At 40.2% G+C, this 17,188-nt stretch overlaps 1 protein-coding gene and 1 pseudogene across 1 annotated transcript; one reads left to right on the top strand and one right to left on the bottom strand.

Annotated features, from left to right (window-relative positions):
* Positions 1–910: 910 nt before the first annotated feature.
* On the top strand, positions 911–1,686 carry LOC109785339 (uncharacterized). Its single transcript, XM_020343938.4, has one exon. The coding sequence runs from the start codon at positions 1,003–1,005 to the stop codon at positions 1,597–1,599; it is 597 nt and encodes a 198-aa protein (XP_020199527.1). The 5' UTR covers positions 911–1,002; the 3' UTR covers positions 1,600–1,686.
* Positions 1,687–10,606: 8,920 nt separating this feature from the next.
* Positions 10,607–16,026, bottom strand: LOC123493684 (uncharacterized; annotated as a pseudogene).
* Between the last annotated feature and the right edge of the window lie 1,162 nt (positions 16,027–17,188).

Genomic DNA, 17,188 nt, shown 5'->3' with positions numbered 1-17,188 from the left:
AATATATAATGCAGCAACAAAAAAAAAAAAAAAACTAGAAGAAAAAAAATAAAACATAAACAAAATGGACATCAGTTTAGATGTGACGTAACTATGTCACATCTAGATGTGTCTTAAACAGACCCTTTGTTTTACGTGAATTATGTCTGAACTATGTTGAAATCTGTCTTGTTTAGTAAAATTTGTTTAGTTTATTAAACTTTGCACACCGGTCCACGAACAGATACGGTGTTGGATTTGAGGGTCGGGTTGGAGATGCCCTAAGATACTACCTTTATTTTTTGTACATGTTCATGCACTACAAATCGACCTTTGACACTATCTCACTACTAGAACTGAGACGGGACTGGAAGCAAAACCCACGGCAAAGCTTTGTCTGCGCCAAGAAAAACTACAGTTGAGGCCATGTATGCAACAAAACGTAGCACGATTGCACGAAGCACCATGGACAGCACGTAAATTCCTCGCCAAAAGAAGCACGTAAATCTAGCAGGTCCCAGTCTTCACTTTTCACAGTTGCCTGTCAGTACTCGGCAGAGAAACAGTAAGTACAGTACCCTACCGGTCGACGCCTCTGGCAGGCAAAACAAAACCTTGTTCGGAAAACCAGGAGCTGGAAACTGAACCCACGAAACGCCCCCATGTCCAGAAACGCATCGCTTCCTTCCCGCCGTCCGTCTGGTCGATCCGGCGCGCACTATGCGTCCACCCTTCCCTGGCGGACGCCCACACTACACGACCGCTCTAGCTCTAGCCTCCAGCTCTGTGCCAGCCACGAAGCAAGCAGCCAAACAAACGCGGTCGCTTCTCTTCTCTCACGTCGCGCTCCCGCTCCCGCCACACGACAGACGACACAAGCAAAGCCAGCTGCCAGCTCCCTATTTATGCCGCACTCCCTGCCCCGCTCATCTCATCACCAACTTAGTGTAGTAGAAGCGATACAGCAGAGCAGCATTGCAGCAAGCAACAGGGGACGCTGCTATTCCGGTGGACGGCACTACAATGGCGACGACGACGCCTAAGGCGATGAGGAGGGCGTCGATCCGAGGGCGGGCGTGGCGCCTGCTGCGGCTGGCGGCGCTCCGGGCGCGGAAGGGAATCGTCGTGCACGGCCTCGGCCTGCTCAAGACCCTGGGGTGCAGCAGGCGCGGCGACCGGCTGCGCTACGGTGAGCGCGAGTTCTCCATCGACGAGACTCCAGCGTTCCGGTTCCGCGCCCCCTCCGCGCGCGTGCTCCGCTTCATTCCCTGCATCGCCCCCGCCGTCCCGGACACCCCCGACGACTACAGTGGTGACCGCTACTTCTTCTGTGACCCGCGCGAGAGGGACGCGGGCAGCGTCGGGGAAGGCCACGGTGCCGGGCCGAGCGAGTACGGCGTCGAGAACCTCGACGATTGCGCGGAGGAGCAGCTGCTCCAGCGGGCGGTGATGGGAGCGAGCTGCGCGAACTTCGGCGCCGCGGAACAAGAGGACGGCGAGGACGCCGGGGTGGACGTGAAGGCGGAGGAGTTCATCGCCAACTTCTACTCGCAGATGAGGATGCAGCGGCAGATCTCCTGGCTGCAGTACAACGAGATGATGCATAGGAGCATCTGCTAGACAAGGCGTGTTTTTTTTCTTTTTGACACTTCAAACATCCTTTATTCGTTATATACAAGCATAGGAAATTACAGATTTACTATTTCATATCTATAGTAGTATACCTAACATCTAACTTTCTAACCGTATGATATAGACATCAAAATTCGTATTTTTTTGTTTATTTTTCTCGCTTGGCGTTGGTCCTGTACGCATCATTCACGCGAGGGGTCCAGTCGTTGCGTTTGCGTTGCCTCAGCGTGGTCACAGCAACAAGCGATTTTTTATTTTCTTTTTTTTGTTTCTTTTTCCATTTTCCTCTTTTTTCATTTTTTGTTTCAAGTTCGTAAACTTTTTAAATGCCAGCGGATCTTTTAAGGCTCGCGAGCCATCGGATCAGGTGGATTGAGCAACCGAGCGTCACTTTCTATCATTGTAACACAGATCGTGTTGCAGGAAATTTCTGCAACACGGGTCATGTTAGAGAAAATTTTGCAACATAGATCAAGTTGCAGATTCTTTTTGCAACACATGTCTTGTTACAGTCTTTTTTTGCAACAGAGGTCATGTTGCAATTTACTAGTTTTTTTACAACAGATGTTGCAATTTAATTTTTGTGAAACACAGGTCTTGTTATATATTTTTTACAACAAAGATCTTGTTCCAGAAACTATTTTAGCGGATAGTGAGCAACGAGCAGCGGTCGTGTTGACCGAAAGAAAGAAAAAGATGGAACCACTCCAGCAGGACACGTGTCGCACGAACGAGCCGGCAGATCGCACACGAGCGTCTGCCGGTTAAAGCCACACGTTTTCCTTTTTAAATTCAAGATCTCTTATATTTATTTATTTATTCTTTTTCATTTTTTAATTCAGGATTTTTTTTCATCGTTGTTAGTTTACTGTCCACCACAAAATAGAGAACTATTTTTTTCCTTTCTAGTTGCAAGTTCATCATCAACTTGCATCTGAGGCCTGATCTTCTTTTGTCCCAGCTGCAATCCTATCCTCGACTCGCAATTGGACAACGAAATTTTTTTTGCCTCAGTTACAAGTCCACCCTCGACTCGCAATTAGGCCCGAACTTTTTTTTCCAATTGCAAGTCTACTCTCAATTCGCAACTAAGGCTCCACCTTTTGTGTCCCAGTTTCAATTTCACCCTCGACTCGCGACCGGAGCCCGACCCTTTTTAGTCCCAATTGCAAGTCCACCGTCGACTCGCAAGTGGGGCCTGCCTTTTTTTATCCTAGTTACAAGTTCACCCATCGACTTACAAACGGGGCCGGCCTTTTTTCCGTTGATAGCCCAACCTCGACTCCCAACTAGGGTCAACTTTGTTTCCAGTTACAAGTCTACCGTCGACTCGCAACTGGGCCCACCTTTTTTTGTCCCAATTGCAAGTCCATCCTCGACTCACAACTGGGTCCCGACCTTTTTTATCCCAGTTACGAGACTACCATCAACTGCAACTGGGGCCCGGCCTTTTATTTCTCAGATGCTAGTCCATCCTTGACTCGCAACTGGAGCTCGACCTTTCTTTTGTCCTAGTTGCAACTCCACTCTCAACTCGCAAGTCGGGCCTGACATTTTTTCCCTCAGGCGCAAGTCCCCCTAGACTCGCAACTGGGGCCAACACTTTTTTTGTCCTACCCGCAAATCCACCCTTAACTCGCAACTGGGGCGCAACTGTTTCCAGTTGCCAGTGCACCCTTGACTCGCAACTAGACCCCGATCTTTTTTTATCCCAGTTGTAAGTCCACCCACGGCTCGCAACTAGGGCCTGACTTTTTCTCCAGTTGTCAGTCCACACTTGACTCGCAACTGGGGCCCAACCTTTTTTTGTCCTAGTTGCAATCTCACCCTCGACTCGCAATTGGGGCCCGACCTTTTTTGTCTCAGTTGCAAGTCCATTGTCAACTCGCAACTAGGGCACGACCTTTTTTCTATCAGTTGCAAGTCCACCCTCGACATGCAACTGGGCCTGACCCCTTTCTCTCCTATTTGTAAGTTCACCCTCGACACACAACTGGGCCTGACCATTTCTTTTCCAGTTGCAAGTCCATTGTCGACACACAACTGAGTTTGACCTCTTTTTGTTTTCCAAAATGTTCATTTTTGTCAAAAAGTGTATGGCATTTGAAAAATTCTTTGGTGTTTCAAAATTTGTTTGGGTTTTCCAAAAAATGTTCGACAATATCAAAATAGGTTCGTATTTTTCAAAAAAAATGCCCGCAAGTTTAAAAAATATTTATGTTTTTCGAAATAAGATCGAATGTTTTAAACAATGTCCCTTTTTATAAATTGTTTGCAAATGCAAAAAATGTATGCATTTTCATAAAGTGTTCATATTCTTTTTCAAAAAATGTTCTGAGTGTTCAAAACATGTACCCATTTTAAAAAATTGTTTAGAAATTCAAAAAATGTTCTTGTTTTCATTAAAACTAGTTGATGTTTTTAAACAATCTTTGGGAATTTCCAAAAATACTCCTGTTTCCAAAATTAGTGATTTGGGGGAAGGTTTCATGTTTTCCAGAAAATGTTAGGATTTTCTTAAATCACACTTAAAAAACTGTTCGGGATTTAAAAAAATAGTTCGTCTTTAAAAATATATATATGGAATTACAGAATTACAAATATTGTTCACACTTTTCAAAAAAGTATGGAGTTCCCAAAATTCTTTGCGTTTTAATAAAAAAAATCGTTGTTTTAAAATTGTTCACAATTTTTCAATAATTGTTCAAAAAGTGTCAAACCCGACGTTGCAGTAAGTCCTTAAAGACATGCTTTGATTATTTGCCATGAATGCCTATGTGTGTAAGTGGTTGAAAGGATGGGTTGACGAGCAGTTCGATTCCTGTTAGGTACGCTGTATTTTTTTGAGGCTTTTTGGTCCTGGGTCGTGACCGTGGTGAGTTGTGTGCCTATGCGCAATGGGAAACTGGGCTGGGCAATCTTTAAAAAAATGAAACAGCGAGAGAGCCAAAGAAACGAAATAGCGGGAGAGCCAAAAAAAGAAACAGCGGGAGAGCCACAACACATTTTTTTATAATCACAAACAGATGGGGTGAAGTCATGTTAGATGTGAGATAATAGCTCACATCCATATGTGACATAGTCAAACCCTAGGAATTATAGTCATTGGGGACAAATCAAGCCAGGTATTAGAAGGAGAGAACCTTGCTAGACAAAGCGTGTTAATTATCCTCGTGTAGTAAATGGCCAAAAACTATCATTTGTGGGACCTAAAAAAAGTATCACTTTGTGGGTAATATTTTGGAGTAATTTACGTCAACAAAAGGTAACTTGAAATTTCTGCACGATGAGGCGGCAGATCTCCCGGCTGCAGTACAACAAGATGATGTATAGGAGTTTGTGCTAGATAAGACGTGTGTTGACATCAGATTTTGACATAGAAATATGTTTTTAAGATGACCTCAAATGAAAAGTGCTTATAGTGAACTACAACCTACGATACCATGCCAATGCTTAATGACTTCAGTTACCCAACTGCGATATAATTTAGTTAAAAACGACAATTACGAACAATAATAGCCAGAACAGTCGGCCACATATGAGGCCATGAATAGCATTAATACCGGTCCATTATGACCTTCATCCTAGCCACTCTATATAAGGAGGAAAGGAAGCATTGGGCTGAAAGTTGAGCATCAACATACCGTACCTTACGCCAAAAGCTAAGAGCATCACAACGGTAGAGTATTACCTCCACCGGGGAGGGCCTGAACTAGTATAAATCCATATGCGTACTACCATCCGCACTGATTGGTAGATTTATTGCCTCCACATACATACCCCATGTACTATTGTCAGGATTATATCCACAACAATACTTTTCTGGTACATCTGTAAGTTACTTTTATTGGCACCCAATTACGGTGTGGCGTTTGGCAATCTCAAAGTAACCATCCGGTATGTTGGTATACTATATTCTCATGGTCTAAGGACGTAAGTAAGCGTTAACATCTAATATAAAAATACCGACAACATAGTAATGATGTTATCTCGCACTAATTCATAAGTTGGGTCTATCCAACACCATTGTTTCAATAATATTGTTCTAAGCACTAATGGCATCCTTGTTACTTTAATAATACACATGATCTGGAAACAAGATCATCATCAATACCTGAGATGTTCCTATAGGCATGGCTAGGGATTCATTTGGTCTTTATGTTTCCACACATGCAATTGAGTCTTCCTCCAAATAACATATTCAATAATCATTGCAATTATAACGCAAAAATATAAACTTAGTTATGAACATCGAAATATAACAATAGATTATTACTGTATCTCGGGTATATCTGCAACGTACAACTGAGAACTTAGTGGTACTGTTTCATAGAGTTCTAAACCAGGTTTTCACAGCATGGGAACTAAGACACCTTTTTGTTTCGGTGCTACCAACCATATCTAGTTGAGACAATTCTCTGCTATCTCCAGCACATGCAAGAAAAACATTTTATTTGCAGTCTCGTGTCTTATCGGTTTGCTTCTCTAAGTATAGGCATTGTTCCTCCACAGATTTATTACCCAGTATTTCTGAGTTGTGAATTATGACTTTTTTGCACAATTTTCCATTAAGATCTACTCAGTCTACTACAGTACCTCTCAGGAATTGATTTTACTTGGTACTTCTGACCCACTTCAACTATGGCCCAAATATGTCTCCCATCTACCACCACCGAAGGGTGGCCTTCATCGTTTTCCAGGACTCCTAGCCTATGAAAGCCGCCATACGCATGTACCCTCATTCACTTAGACTTGAATACAAGAACGAGGAGTGCATTGTATCCCTAGAACTCACTCTGGGAGCCTAAGGTCGAGTCTGAGGAGTCTCGAATGATTTCGATCCCTTAGAGAAATAGAAGCTTGGAGTTGGCCTCGAGTTGTCTCACATGACTTGAGCCCTCAATCAAATATTCTTCCATGCCTTACTACACACTCCATCGATTTGAATGAACCTATTAAAAGACATTGAAGTGACAAATTTGTTTGTCTGTGACATTGTGAGGTCGTAGAACAGCCACCTTTCTAGTCATTACTGTGATTAAGTTACCAAAGATGACCCTAATACCTCGTAGTCTCAATGACAAGATCACAATTAATTTCCACACATGGCAACAAGAACAAAATAGAAGTTCTAAGAAATTGCATAGATGGGTAGGCCTCGAAGAGATGAACGTTTGAGTCGAAGAATCATCCAAACAAGTCTACCTCAGTGGCGCGACAAAATTAACTGTGGAAGCGACGACGGGTTAGCGGTGTCGTGAGAAAAATTATCGAGGGGGCGAGAGAGCTCTGATTGCGGTGCTCGCATGGCTAGCTATTGGACACATGCGATGGCATGGGAAAAGATGAGAGGGTGGAGACGAGACAGGTTATATACGAGGACGACGTAGCAGGTAGCAGCGGTGGGTCCAAATGATGGGCATGACATGTGGGCCCGCAAGTCGGATAAACATGGGACGACCCCGCATGTTAGTGAGAGGTGATGGGAGATGGCGATTCGACACAGACTACATGGGTTGTGCCCACTCATAGAGGTTGGAGCTAGAGGGGAGATGGGCCGAGCAGATTGAGTGGGCCCAATTTGCCCGTTGCTTTTAGTACTTTATAGAAAAATGTGTTATCATGCCATTCAGAAAAAGCAAATTAAGCTCACACAAGTTCAAATACTTACCGAACAACTTTAGCAAAATCCCTAAAATAGGCCATCTACCAACCATGATATTTATTATATATGGACCCTTGGCCATGCCTCTTAAGTCCATAAGAAAATTATCCAAATTCGTTAAACTTAATTAATAAAAAAGACCTGAAATTTATATTTTGACATTTTTCTTGTGTGTCTTTGTAAGCATTTTCTATTCGGGCCGTGCTCGTTAAAGGCCTACTCATACACGACGCCCACGCAAGTTTTTGATGGTCCGACCCATTTAAGCGGATTCTAGCGGGAGCCTATCCTGGGTTTGGAAGCTTCCAAATATTCTAGCCCGGTTTTGAGAAGCTTTTGAAAGCTTCCAGACTAGATTTTTTTTCTTTGCTATTTTCTACTTGTTTTTGTAATTATTTCCTTTTAAGGTTATTTCACTCATTTTTTGTTTTTCGTTTGTTGTTTCTTTATTACCTTTTTTAAAATTTAGCATATTTCTCAAACATGAACTTCTTACAAATCTCAAAGTTTTTAAAGTTTGTGAACTTTTTTGAATTCGTAATTTTTTTCAGTTTTTTAATTCTTATTTTTTTTCAAAATCCTGAAGTTTTTACAAATTCATGATGTCCATTCGAGATTTTTATTTTGAATTTTATGTTTTTTTTTCAAATTTGTGTTTTTTGTCTAAATTTATAGACTCTTTCCAAATATATGAAATTTTTCTAATTTGATGAACTTTCCCAAATTTACAATATTTAAAACATTGGTGTAATGTTTTTCATATTTTATGATATTTTCTTCAGGTTTATTTTTTTCTCAAAAGTCGATGTGGACCGATGAACGATCGACCAGTCAACTGCGAACCGGTCTAACTATGGAACTATCAAGTTGCTCACCCCATTTGTTGGGTCATCCCACACGCGAGCGACACGTGAGCCTTGTTCTTATTTCTCTCTCCAACAACTAGCACATAAGGCCCCAATTAGGATCTCTCGTCTTTTGTATCACCGTGATACGATCAAGAGAACAAAGCTGGGACCGGCCCATATGCGCGGCAGGGCTCCCCTGTTTTTTTAGTTTGGGTTATTCTATGTTTTTTTTGCTTCTTTAAAAAATGCTCCTAATTTCCAAAAAATTGAATTTAGAAAAGTTCGAAATTATATAAATGTTCCTGAACTTCCAAAAGTATTCATGAACTTGATAATTGTTTGTGTATTTGAAAAAACGTTCGGACTTTTGAAAAATGTTAACAAATTCCAGAAAAAGTTGGCGAATTCTAAAAAAGTTACACTTTTCAATATTTATTCATGAATTTATAAAAAATATCTGAATTCTGGAAAAAGATCATGATTTTGTGAAATGTTAAAATTTGCTCATGAATTCAAAAAATTGTTCGCGGACAAAAAGAAATGCTTCGAATTTCAAATACCATTCATGTAGTTGAAAAATGCTCTTGTATTTCCAATAATGTTTGTGAATTTGAAAAATGTTCCTGGATTTCAAAAATAGTTCATGAATTTGAAAAGTTTAAAGAATTTTACAAATGTTCATGATTTTGAGAAATGTCCCAGGATCCAAAAATTATTAACGAATTTGAAAAAATGTACTTGGATTTCATAAAATGTGACTCCCTCCGATCGATAATAAATGTTGTGGTTTTAATTCAAATTTGAACTAATACCATGACACTTATTATGGATCTTATGAAGTATTGAATTTGAAAATCTTTCATTTTTTTGTAAATTTGAAAAGTTTCCCAGATTTTAGAAATTGGTCATGAATTTGAAAAAATCTTTGTGATTTTGAGAAATGTTCCGGGTTTTAAAATTTGTTAGTGAATTTGAAAAAAATACGGATTTGAAGAATTGTTCACAATTTTAAAAAATGGTCATGATTTGAAAAAATATGCTGAATGTCAAAAAACGTTCACCAATTTGAAAATAGTTCACAGATCCTACAAAATATTAGTCAATTTGAGCATAAATAAAAAAGAAAAAGGAAAGAATAAGCAAAAATAAAAAAATAGAAAAAATATAAGTAAAAACACACGAAAAACCTAGGAAGATTCTAGAACATTCCGGAGAGGTGAGATAGTCGGGCCGTCCTAACTGTACATAGAGGCATCACGAGAGTACGCGATACCTGAGAGCTCATATATGTCTCCTCTAGCACAGCTTTTCTGCCCTCGCTCACGCGCTCGCTCACCTGTCCCTCGCCCAACAAAAGCGACGGAACCTGGTCGCTTGGGAGGTAGGTCTCCTTTGTTCACTTCGCTTGGTCGATGGTTGACCAGTCAACCATGGACCTTTTGACTTATATAAAAAAGTAAATATGAAAGTACTTAATAATCAAAAAATTGGGAGAAAATCATGAATTTAAAAAAAGTTCATAGATTTGCAAAAAAGTTCGCGAATATGATTTTTTTCATTTTTGAAAACGTTCATAAAGTTGGAAAAAGTCCATGGATTTTCAAAAAAAAAACAGATTTAGAGAAAAGTCCAAGGGTTTTGAAAACAAATTGTAATTTTGGAAAAGTTTGTGGATTTGAATATATTCATGCATATAGAAAAGGTTCATGGATTCAAAAAATACGGATTTGAAAAAAGTTCACATGTTTTGAAAAAAGATTCATGAATTAAAAAAATCAAATTTGAGAAAAATTCATGCATTTGAAAAAAAGGAAAAGGGAATAAAATGGAAAAATAAAACCGAACAAAAGTCGGTCCAAAAAACCATAAACAAAAAAACCCGACTAGAAGGTTACAGAAACTTCCCAAAACTAGCCGATGAAGCTTGTGGGACCTTCCCAAAACGAGGAAAGGGAGCTTCCTTGTCATGCCTTACATGGGCCGACCCATAAAAGAATCTATCGAGGGAGGGGGTATGCAAACAATGCTATAAGCGTCAAATAGAAAGCACTGTGATACCTCGCTATTCCCCGACCTACAAGCCAAATAGGATCGCCGAACAATGTCGTCTTTGTTTTTGAGAAAAAAGAAGTAAGTCATCTTTTCGAGAAAGAGTTACTGAGGCTGGGCCTAAATGTTGGTGAGGTCTTAGCTCAAATATAATGTTATGAACTCAGTACTGCACCACGGTTGACCTCTGAGTGGGGAAACTTCAATGAAAGGAAAAACCGTCACATTTTTTACTCACTTTTTCACACGTGATGTTTTCGGTTATGTGAATGGATTGAATCTAAAACATGCCATGGTTCTTTTTTGCACCTACTCCATGCCTATTTTAACGCTTGGACTGAAGCCTAGAGATTTTCTTAAATATCAAACCTGAAAGAATAAATTCATTGCCGCGAAAAAAGAATAGTCATACATGTACATGTTTTTTTATAGGGAATCATACATGTAGAGAATGGCCCCATAGCAAGGCCTTGGATCTTGTTGATATCATGATTTGAACGAACAAGTCTAACAAATAATGTAGTCAGTTATACAGCCCTTGTCTGGCTTCTAGCATATCATGAATCTAGCTTGACATGTTAGCACACCCTCAAAAGATCTGATTGTGTCTTAATGCAATGCAACATTGGGATTTATGATATCCACATTATTTTGATGCTTACAGTTACATTACAGGTCCATTACGCAGCAATGTGCGAGGCACAAAATTGACTCCCTCGTAAATCAGGATGCACCATATATATGCGAGTTTGGCTTTGAACTAGCACAAGTAGAAATCCTTGGTAAAAAACTAACACAAGTAGAAATCCCAAATAAAAAAGAACAAGCACAAGTAGAAATTGCCAAAATAAATAAATATAGTTACTGAGTTTTGCAGTACTTCTAGGCTTCAGAGTTACAAGTTGTGATCACAATCGAAACTCATGTGCAACCATGGGACCATAAATAACATTCGGTTTTGGAATGAAATATATAATTATCTAGTTGTGAACGACTTGTCTTAATAGGCCTATTCAATTGAGATGGATATAACTGAATGGAAAAATGAGCAAACAAGGACAAAAATTGAAAACTAACGCCTCTAACGCCATCCCGCGCAGATGTCGTCGATCACCCTCGTCCATCAGCGAGCTAAGTATGTCCCTCTCCACCTCCTCGCCGACCTCTAACCCCTCCACACAGAAATCATCCCATTTGCCCAGTTCACTGCTCATGTTGTTCTCCACAAGCCCATTTAAATATTTGTCAAGAGAGAGGTTGAAACTCACGGTCTCTGCATCATTGTGATGCACAATGCCCTCCACAAGATCCTTTTTGCTCAAGCCAGTGGTGATGTCCTTCTCCACAAGCTCACCATGCGTTCTCTCGCCCATACTCTTCCAGACGTTGATCTCACTGTAGACTACAGTTTCTAGGCATCTGCTCGCTGCTATCACCCTTTGCTCCATGCTACATACCCTTCCCAAGAGTAAGTGAGACGTCTCATCTCGAAGCATTCATTCACGCATTCAAACAACAATCGTCTATACACGCAGTCGTCCAGAGGTTTCTTCAATTCTGTATGTATATTCATTTCCTCCAATTTGTCAAAGAGTAGAGGATCCAAAGCTGACCCCTCCTGTTTGCACAATAGTTTCTCTAGTTCATCTTTGGTAAGGTTGGCACTATTTAGGATATATTCAATGTAATCCTTGTTTGTGCCTTCTGATTTTTTCGAAACTTTGTTGAAATCAAAGATGTCTAGACTATCTATTGATTTAAAAGATGTCAAATGCATCATTTCTACATCCATGTCGACCGGTTCAACATTTTTGGTGAGGATATTCATTGGGATGTAATTCACTTTAGAAGAAGATTGCTCTATTATACTGTCTGCCAATACAACCATGTTAATCGCTAGAATGCAAAATGTCAAGGGGGGGGGGTAGAAATTGCAGTATTTGAAGTGTTGTAAACTTACCATTACTGCTACTCTGGCACTACGAAGACCAACAACTCTCACTCATAAATGGTGGGTGGAATACAGAGAGGGGATTTAGATCTTCACCATCCCCATCTTTCCTTCCATTGTTTGGACTGATGCAGTTTTCTGGTTCCTGCACCTATATGAAAATGAAATTTGTAAAACCTATAATTACTCTCAAGATGCAAAAGAAACCAACTGCCTGATCAACATTGATAAACCTGACAGAAGAGCATGCAAGAAAATATAAGCCTTATGTTGGCTAGAAATCTTAGTCCATGTTTCTTTCGCTTCAAATTCTGCTGAATCAATTGTGGATTCGCTTCACTAGCAAAGCATAATTAGTTTTTCCATTGAAGTAGGCCAGGATGTGCTTTAGGAAAGTACACCGAAAATGGCATGAATCTGATTCTGGCTTCACTGGCGAAGCTGATTTGAAATAGTTGTTTGTTTTAGATTCAACTTTTTGTAAAGCTGAATCTGGTCCTTGAAGCTAAAACAAACGAGGCCTTAAGAATGCCCAATCTAAACATAAGCATATCTTTCCACCAATTTCATTTTTCTCGTCTCGTTTCTCACTTGTGTGATCCTTTTTTTGGAGCATTTTTTACCTGAATAATGTCAAGGTCATGCACATTGGAATATAACCAAAACCCACAATCCAAGGCATAAATCAACTATGACATGGCTTTACCACACCACTCATATTTCCCCACTATCATAGAAGTACATGAAACCATATGGTTCAATACGCACATGCATAGTTGGTGCGTTGTCATGATTCTACGAAACATATACTAGAGATAATGAAGTTCTAAATCTCAAAGTGGTCACTAGTGTGATCCTAGAAATGTTCTTTTTTGTAAAGGGGATAACCCAGACTCCGCATTATGCGATGCACACATCAATAAAGTGATCCAAGAAATGTAATCAGAAAAATACTTTTAATGATAGTATTGGTCCGTAAAGGCATAAAAGTATTTTGTGAGCATGCACATCATGCAACTCCGTTCTCCGATGACAGTTAAAGCCTTGTAAAATCCATTACAGAAAAAGAAGAAATAGTAATGCATAACACAAGTGTTATGTAAAACACCATACACAAAAATTGTGGCTATGAAATAGTAATGTATCATACAAGTGCTATGTAAATACAATACACAAAAAGAACAAATAGTAATGTATAACACAAGTGCTATGTAAACATATTATATTAAGAAGATAGAAGAAAACGGTACAACCTAGATAAATGACCAACAAATCAAAAGAAAAAAATACGCACAAGAGGAAACAGAAAGGAGGAGAGTGCCATCAGAAAACAATACAACCTAGATAATGTTTGTTATTTGTGCGAGCATATATTTTTGCACTACGAACAAAAGCAAAAAACATTATTTACCTGTGGTTTACTCCATTGGAGAAGTTATCCTTTGGTTGAAGATTGGGCCGACTGGCAATAGTCAACATATAGTGAAGGTTTTATTGTAGAAGGGCTAAATTCGAATAATTCACTTTCCACATCCCAAATGCTAAAAGGGGACACTTGTTCTTCGTCCAAGGTAAACTGACTCTTCACAAAGTAGTCACCCCTTGGGTAATCGATGGATGATCATCATTTAATGTTAGCTCCTTCATTTTACTTTCTAACAAAATGCCTAATGAATCACCACTGACATAGTTTAGCCCTACTGATGACCCTTCAACATTTTTATCCCAATAATGCTTCTCTGTTATGTCATTGAAAGAAAAATCGGTTCTTGTATCTGAATTATTCGCTAATGGTTTAACCAAGGATGAGGTGTTGGTGCACGACACAACATCTACAGTGTCTTTACCAGGATTGTTCCACTTTATGTTCTCATCCATAACAACATTAGGCTGAACCTGCTTTTGGAGTGTGTCTATTGCTTTTTCACTCATGAATGGTACCTTTCCATATGTGGAGTTCCTCTTTGAAAAAAACCTTATGTTCTGTGGGAAGTCTTTGTTCTTTGATGTTGATTCTTTCCAACTACCACTTACTCTTTCCACAATGACCTTTCTTCCATTCCCCATAGTCCTAGAAGAGGAATCTCCTACAATCACCTTTGTAGCTTGTTTGGTTGAGATTGTTTTGTTTGGTACAAACTTTCCCTTGCCCACCAAAGAATTTTGTTTCTGGTTGTTCTTCTGAAGAACAGAGGTAATAGTACCATATGATGATGACTTTGTTCACTGTTTGTTTGTCTTGTGTTTGGACTGAATCATCAAATGTTGGTTTGTTCTAGACACATTATATTGTGAGATCTATAAAGTTTATGTTGTCCTGAATTCCTTCCATAAGCACCCATACCTTCCCTCTTCTGCATGCTGAACTCTGCATGGGGCACCACATAAGCAGACTTCCTTTTATTGCTCCTGGAACAACTTGGCTTCTTAATATCACAAGAATCAATTGAAGGTGTCGCAATGTCCTCGTTGTAGTTCGAATGCCGGTTCATGTGTTGCTCTCTAAATAGTCTCCCTTCTGTTAGCTTGACCTTGATCATGGATGATTGTGGTTGTTGAGGTAGCATCCTTTGAGAAGTTGCAACACTCCTCCTTGACTTAGAAGCCTTGAAAGGGTTCCCTGAAGAAATGGTTTTCTCCATAGGATTCACTTGTGGCTTGGGATCTAGAATCTTGGGAGCCACCTCCATGATTTGAGTTATGTTTCCCATTAAACTGGATCGTCGATAATTAATCAGAGACAAGAACCGGTGAAGGGCATTGAAAGGTTCTTGATGGAACTTGATGGCAATGATTACATCTGTAATCTTTCAATAGGACTTCTTGGCGTGCTTTTAGCTCTTGAATCCAATGGCTTGAGCATGTTGTCGTTAGAGTACTCTGGGATCCTATTGATGTTGTAGCTATCATGGGATAGGGTGTAAATAGATTTTGTGACACCTGGACCTGGGATGGCATCCAAACCCATAAGCTTAGCCACTACTCCTGGTGTCGTCATCACACGCCCATCCTCATTGGTCGAGGATGCACAAATATAAGTGTTTCTCTCTTGTATGCTTGACACACCAGCCTCCTCAACTTTGTCGTTCTACACACAAAATCAGCAAAACATACATGAAGATAAGGATCATATCAACCAGCAACAACAAACACACAAATCATTTCAAGTAGCCAGGCTACTGAATCAATCACTCACCAAATGGAGGCGGCTAGATTGTATGGTTTTGTTGCTTCTCTTGAGAAGCATAACATCATCTGCAGACATATCATAAGAAATATGGTAATAAAGGAATCATTGGCGAAACATGACCTTAGTCAGGGAATTAATGGAATGGATGATGTTTTCTTACAAACACCTACCCAGAGATCTAGAGAATAACATCTTGAGGGACTTTCCCCTGCAGTTGAACATGTGAAACAATCGGCCTCCACCGCCGCCAACCGTGGTTCCACCCTTATCAGTCCTCATTCCTATCACTGCCCCTACCTCTTCAAATCCTTTCTCACACCTCAAGCAAACACCCGCCCCTCTCTTTTGGATCTTATGTGCTGCGCTCCTAGCAAGAATAGTTTCCAAAAATATGGCCTAGTAAAGATCAGCCTAGACATGCTCATGAATCTAAAAAGAACTTAAGAATTGCTTGCCATAAACAAGCATATATCCGATTTAGAAAATTACTCAACCATGGAAAATGGGTATTCCCAAACAAAAAACTCACCAAAATCTACTTGAACGGATTGTACCAATGGGGAGGAATCCTTAGGGTTAGGGCCTCCAGGCAGATCTGAAGGCAGGGCTCGTATGTGAGAAGCACAAGTCACAAATAGTAGTACAAAGGGAGTAAATAAATACTAGTAAAATCAAATCTTGGAAAGCATTAAATACAAGGTATTTATTTTGAGCAAGTTGATCAATAAAAAAATAGCAAAACATGGGGGAAATGTTGTTTCAAATTATATGTTGGGCCCCACATGATCTTTAAAATATGTGAAAGGGAGCGTTAGGCATGGGGTAGGTCACCTATAGGGCCCACATGAAGGTAGGTGATGCACGCCGTGACATGGACGTGGTGGGTGAATAACGAAAGGGGACAACGACTATTTGTAAGAATCATATTAGATTATGGTTAAGATACAGGAGGAACATTTGCTCGATCACTAGGTGGGCCCTAATGACCCCCAAATATGTGAAGTTTGTACCATTTATTTTTTCCTACTCGGTAGGCTTTGTGGAATTTTACCACGTTCGCGCACTACTTTTTGTCGGTTTATCGTCCTTTGAGACGAAGGGAACACCATGGAAGAAATCTCAGGCAATTATGAGGGAATCATCTCAATTAATGTGATTATCACCTACCATAAAATGATAAAAAGATTGGTGGCATTTGAAGCGTGCACGGCTCATCCAGAGTGCAAGACAACCAACCATACGAGCGCACATGGTCGTATGAGCTGCCATCGCTGCCTTTGGGTCGGCTACTTCACCCTTTGTAGAGTCAGATCAGGGATCAGACGCCCATAGTCTCCAGAAACACATCTACAGAACCCTAGCCTCCCCAAGGCATCTAGAGGGGGAATCGATCCAAGGAATACGCCTCCGCAACACTTCATCAATGGGGCTTCACCATCATCACTGTGGCTCCATATTTTAGCATCTATAGAGCTCATTAGTTACACATTATCTCCGTACATTCAACTATATCATGTCCCTTTGAGCCAATTATATATCCATATGCATGATTTCCAATTTTTATCCTTTCCACCGCGAGCATTGCGTAAACCTTATTCTTAGTTGGTTTTATTATTTTTCCTTGCCTTTGTGTGTCTTGTAGTTGTTGTGGACTTCCCATGCACTTAGCACGATGAAAGCAGTTCAAACGGTGGACATCGAGAACACTAGACTTAGCCATTTCAAAAAGGGGAAAGGTCATTTTTCGAGGAGGCTACATCAATGGAGGAGTCTACAAGATATCTCTTATATACACCTTCAACCCTAGCCGCTGCCATCAAGCCTCATTTATCATTCATATCCGCGTCCAGCCACCGCCACCATCAAGAACACAC

Source organism: Aegilops tauschii, chromosome 4 (genome assembly GCF_002575655.3).
Source record: "Aegilops tauschii subsp. strangulata cultivar AL8/78 chromosome 4, Aet v6.0, whole genome shotgun sequence".
Taxonomy (NCBI): Eukaryota; Viridiplantae; Streptophyta; class Magnoliopsida; order Poales; family Poaceae; genus Aegilops; species Aegilops tauschii.
This window is presented reverse-complemented; position numbering and strand designations above follow the sequence as displayed.

Bases quoted from the DNA above. Each gene is read 5' to 3' on its own strand.
- LOC109785339 (XM_020343938.4), top strand. From the start codon at position 1,003: ATGGCGACGACGACGCCTAAGGCGATGAGGAGGGCGTCGATCCGAGGG.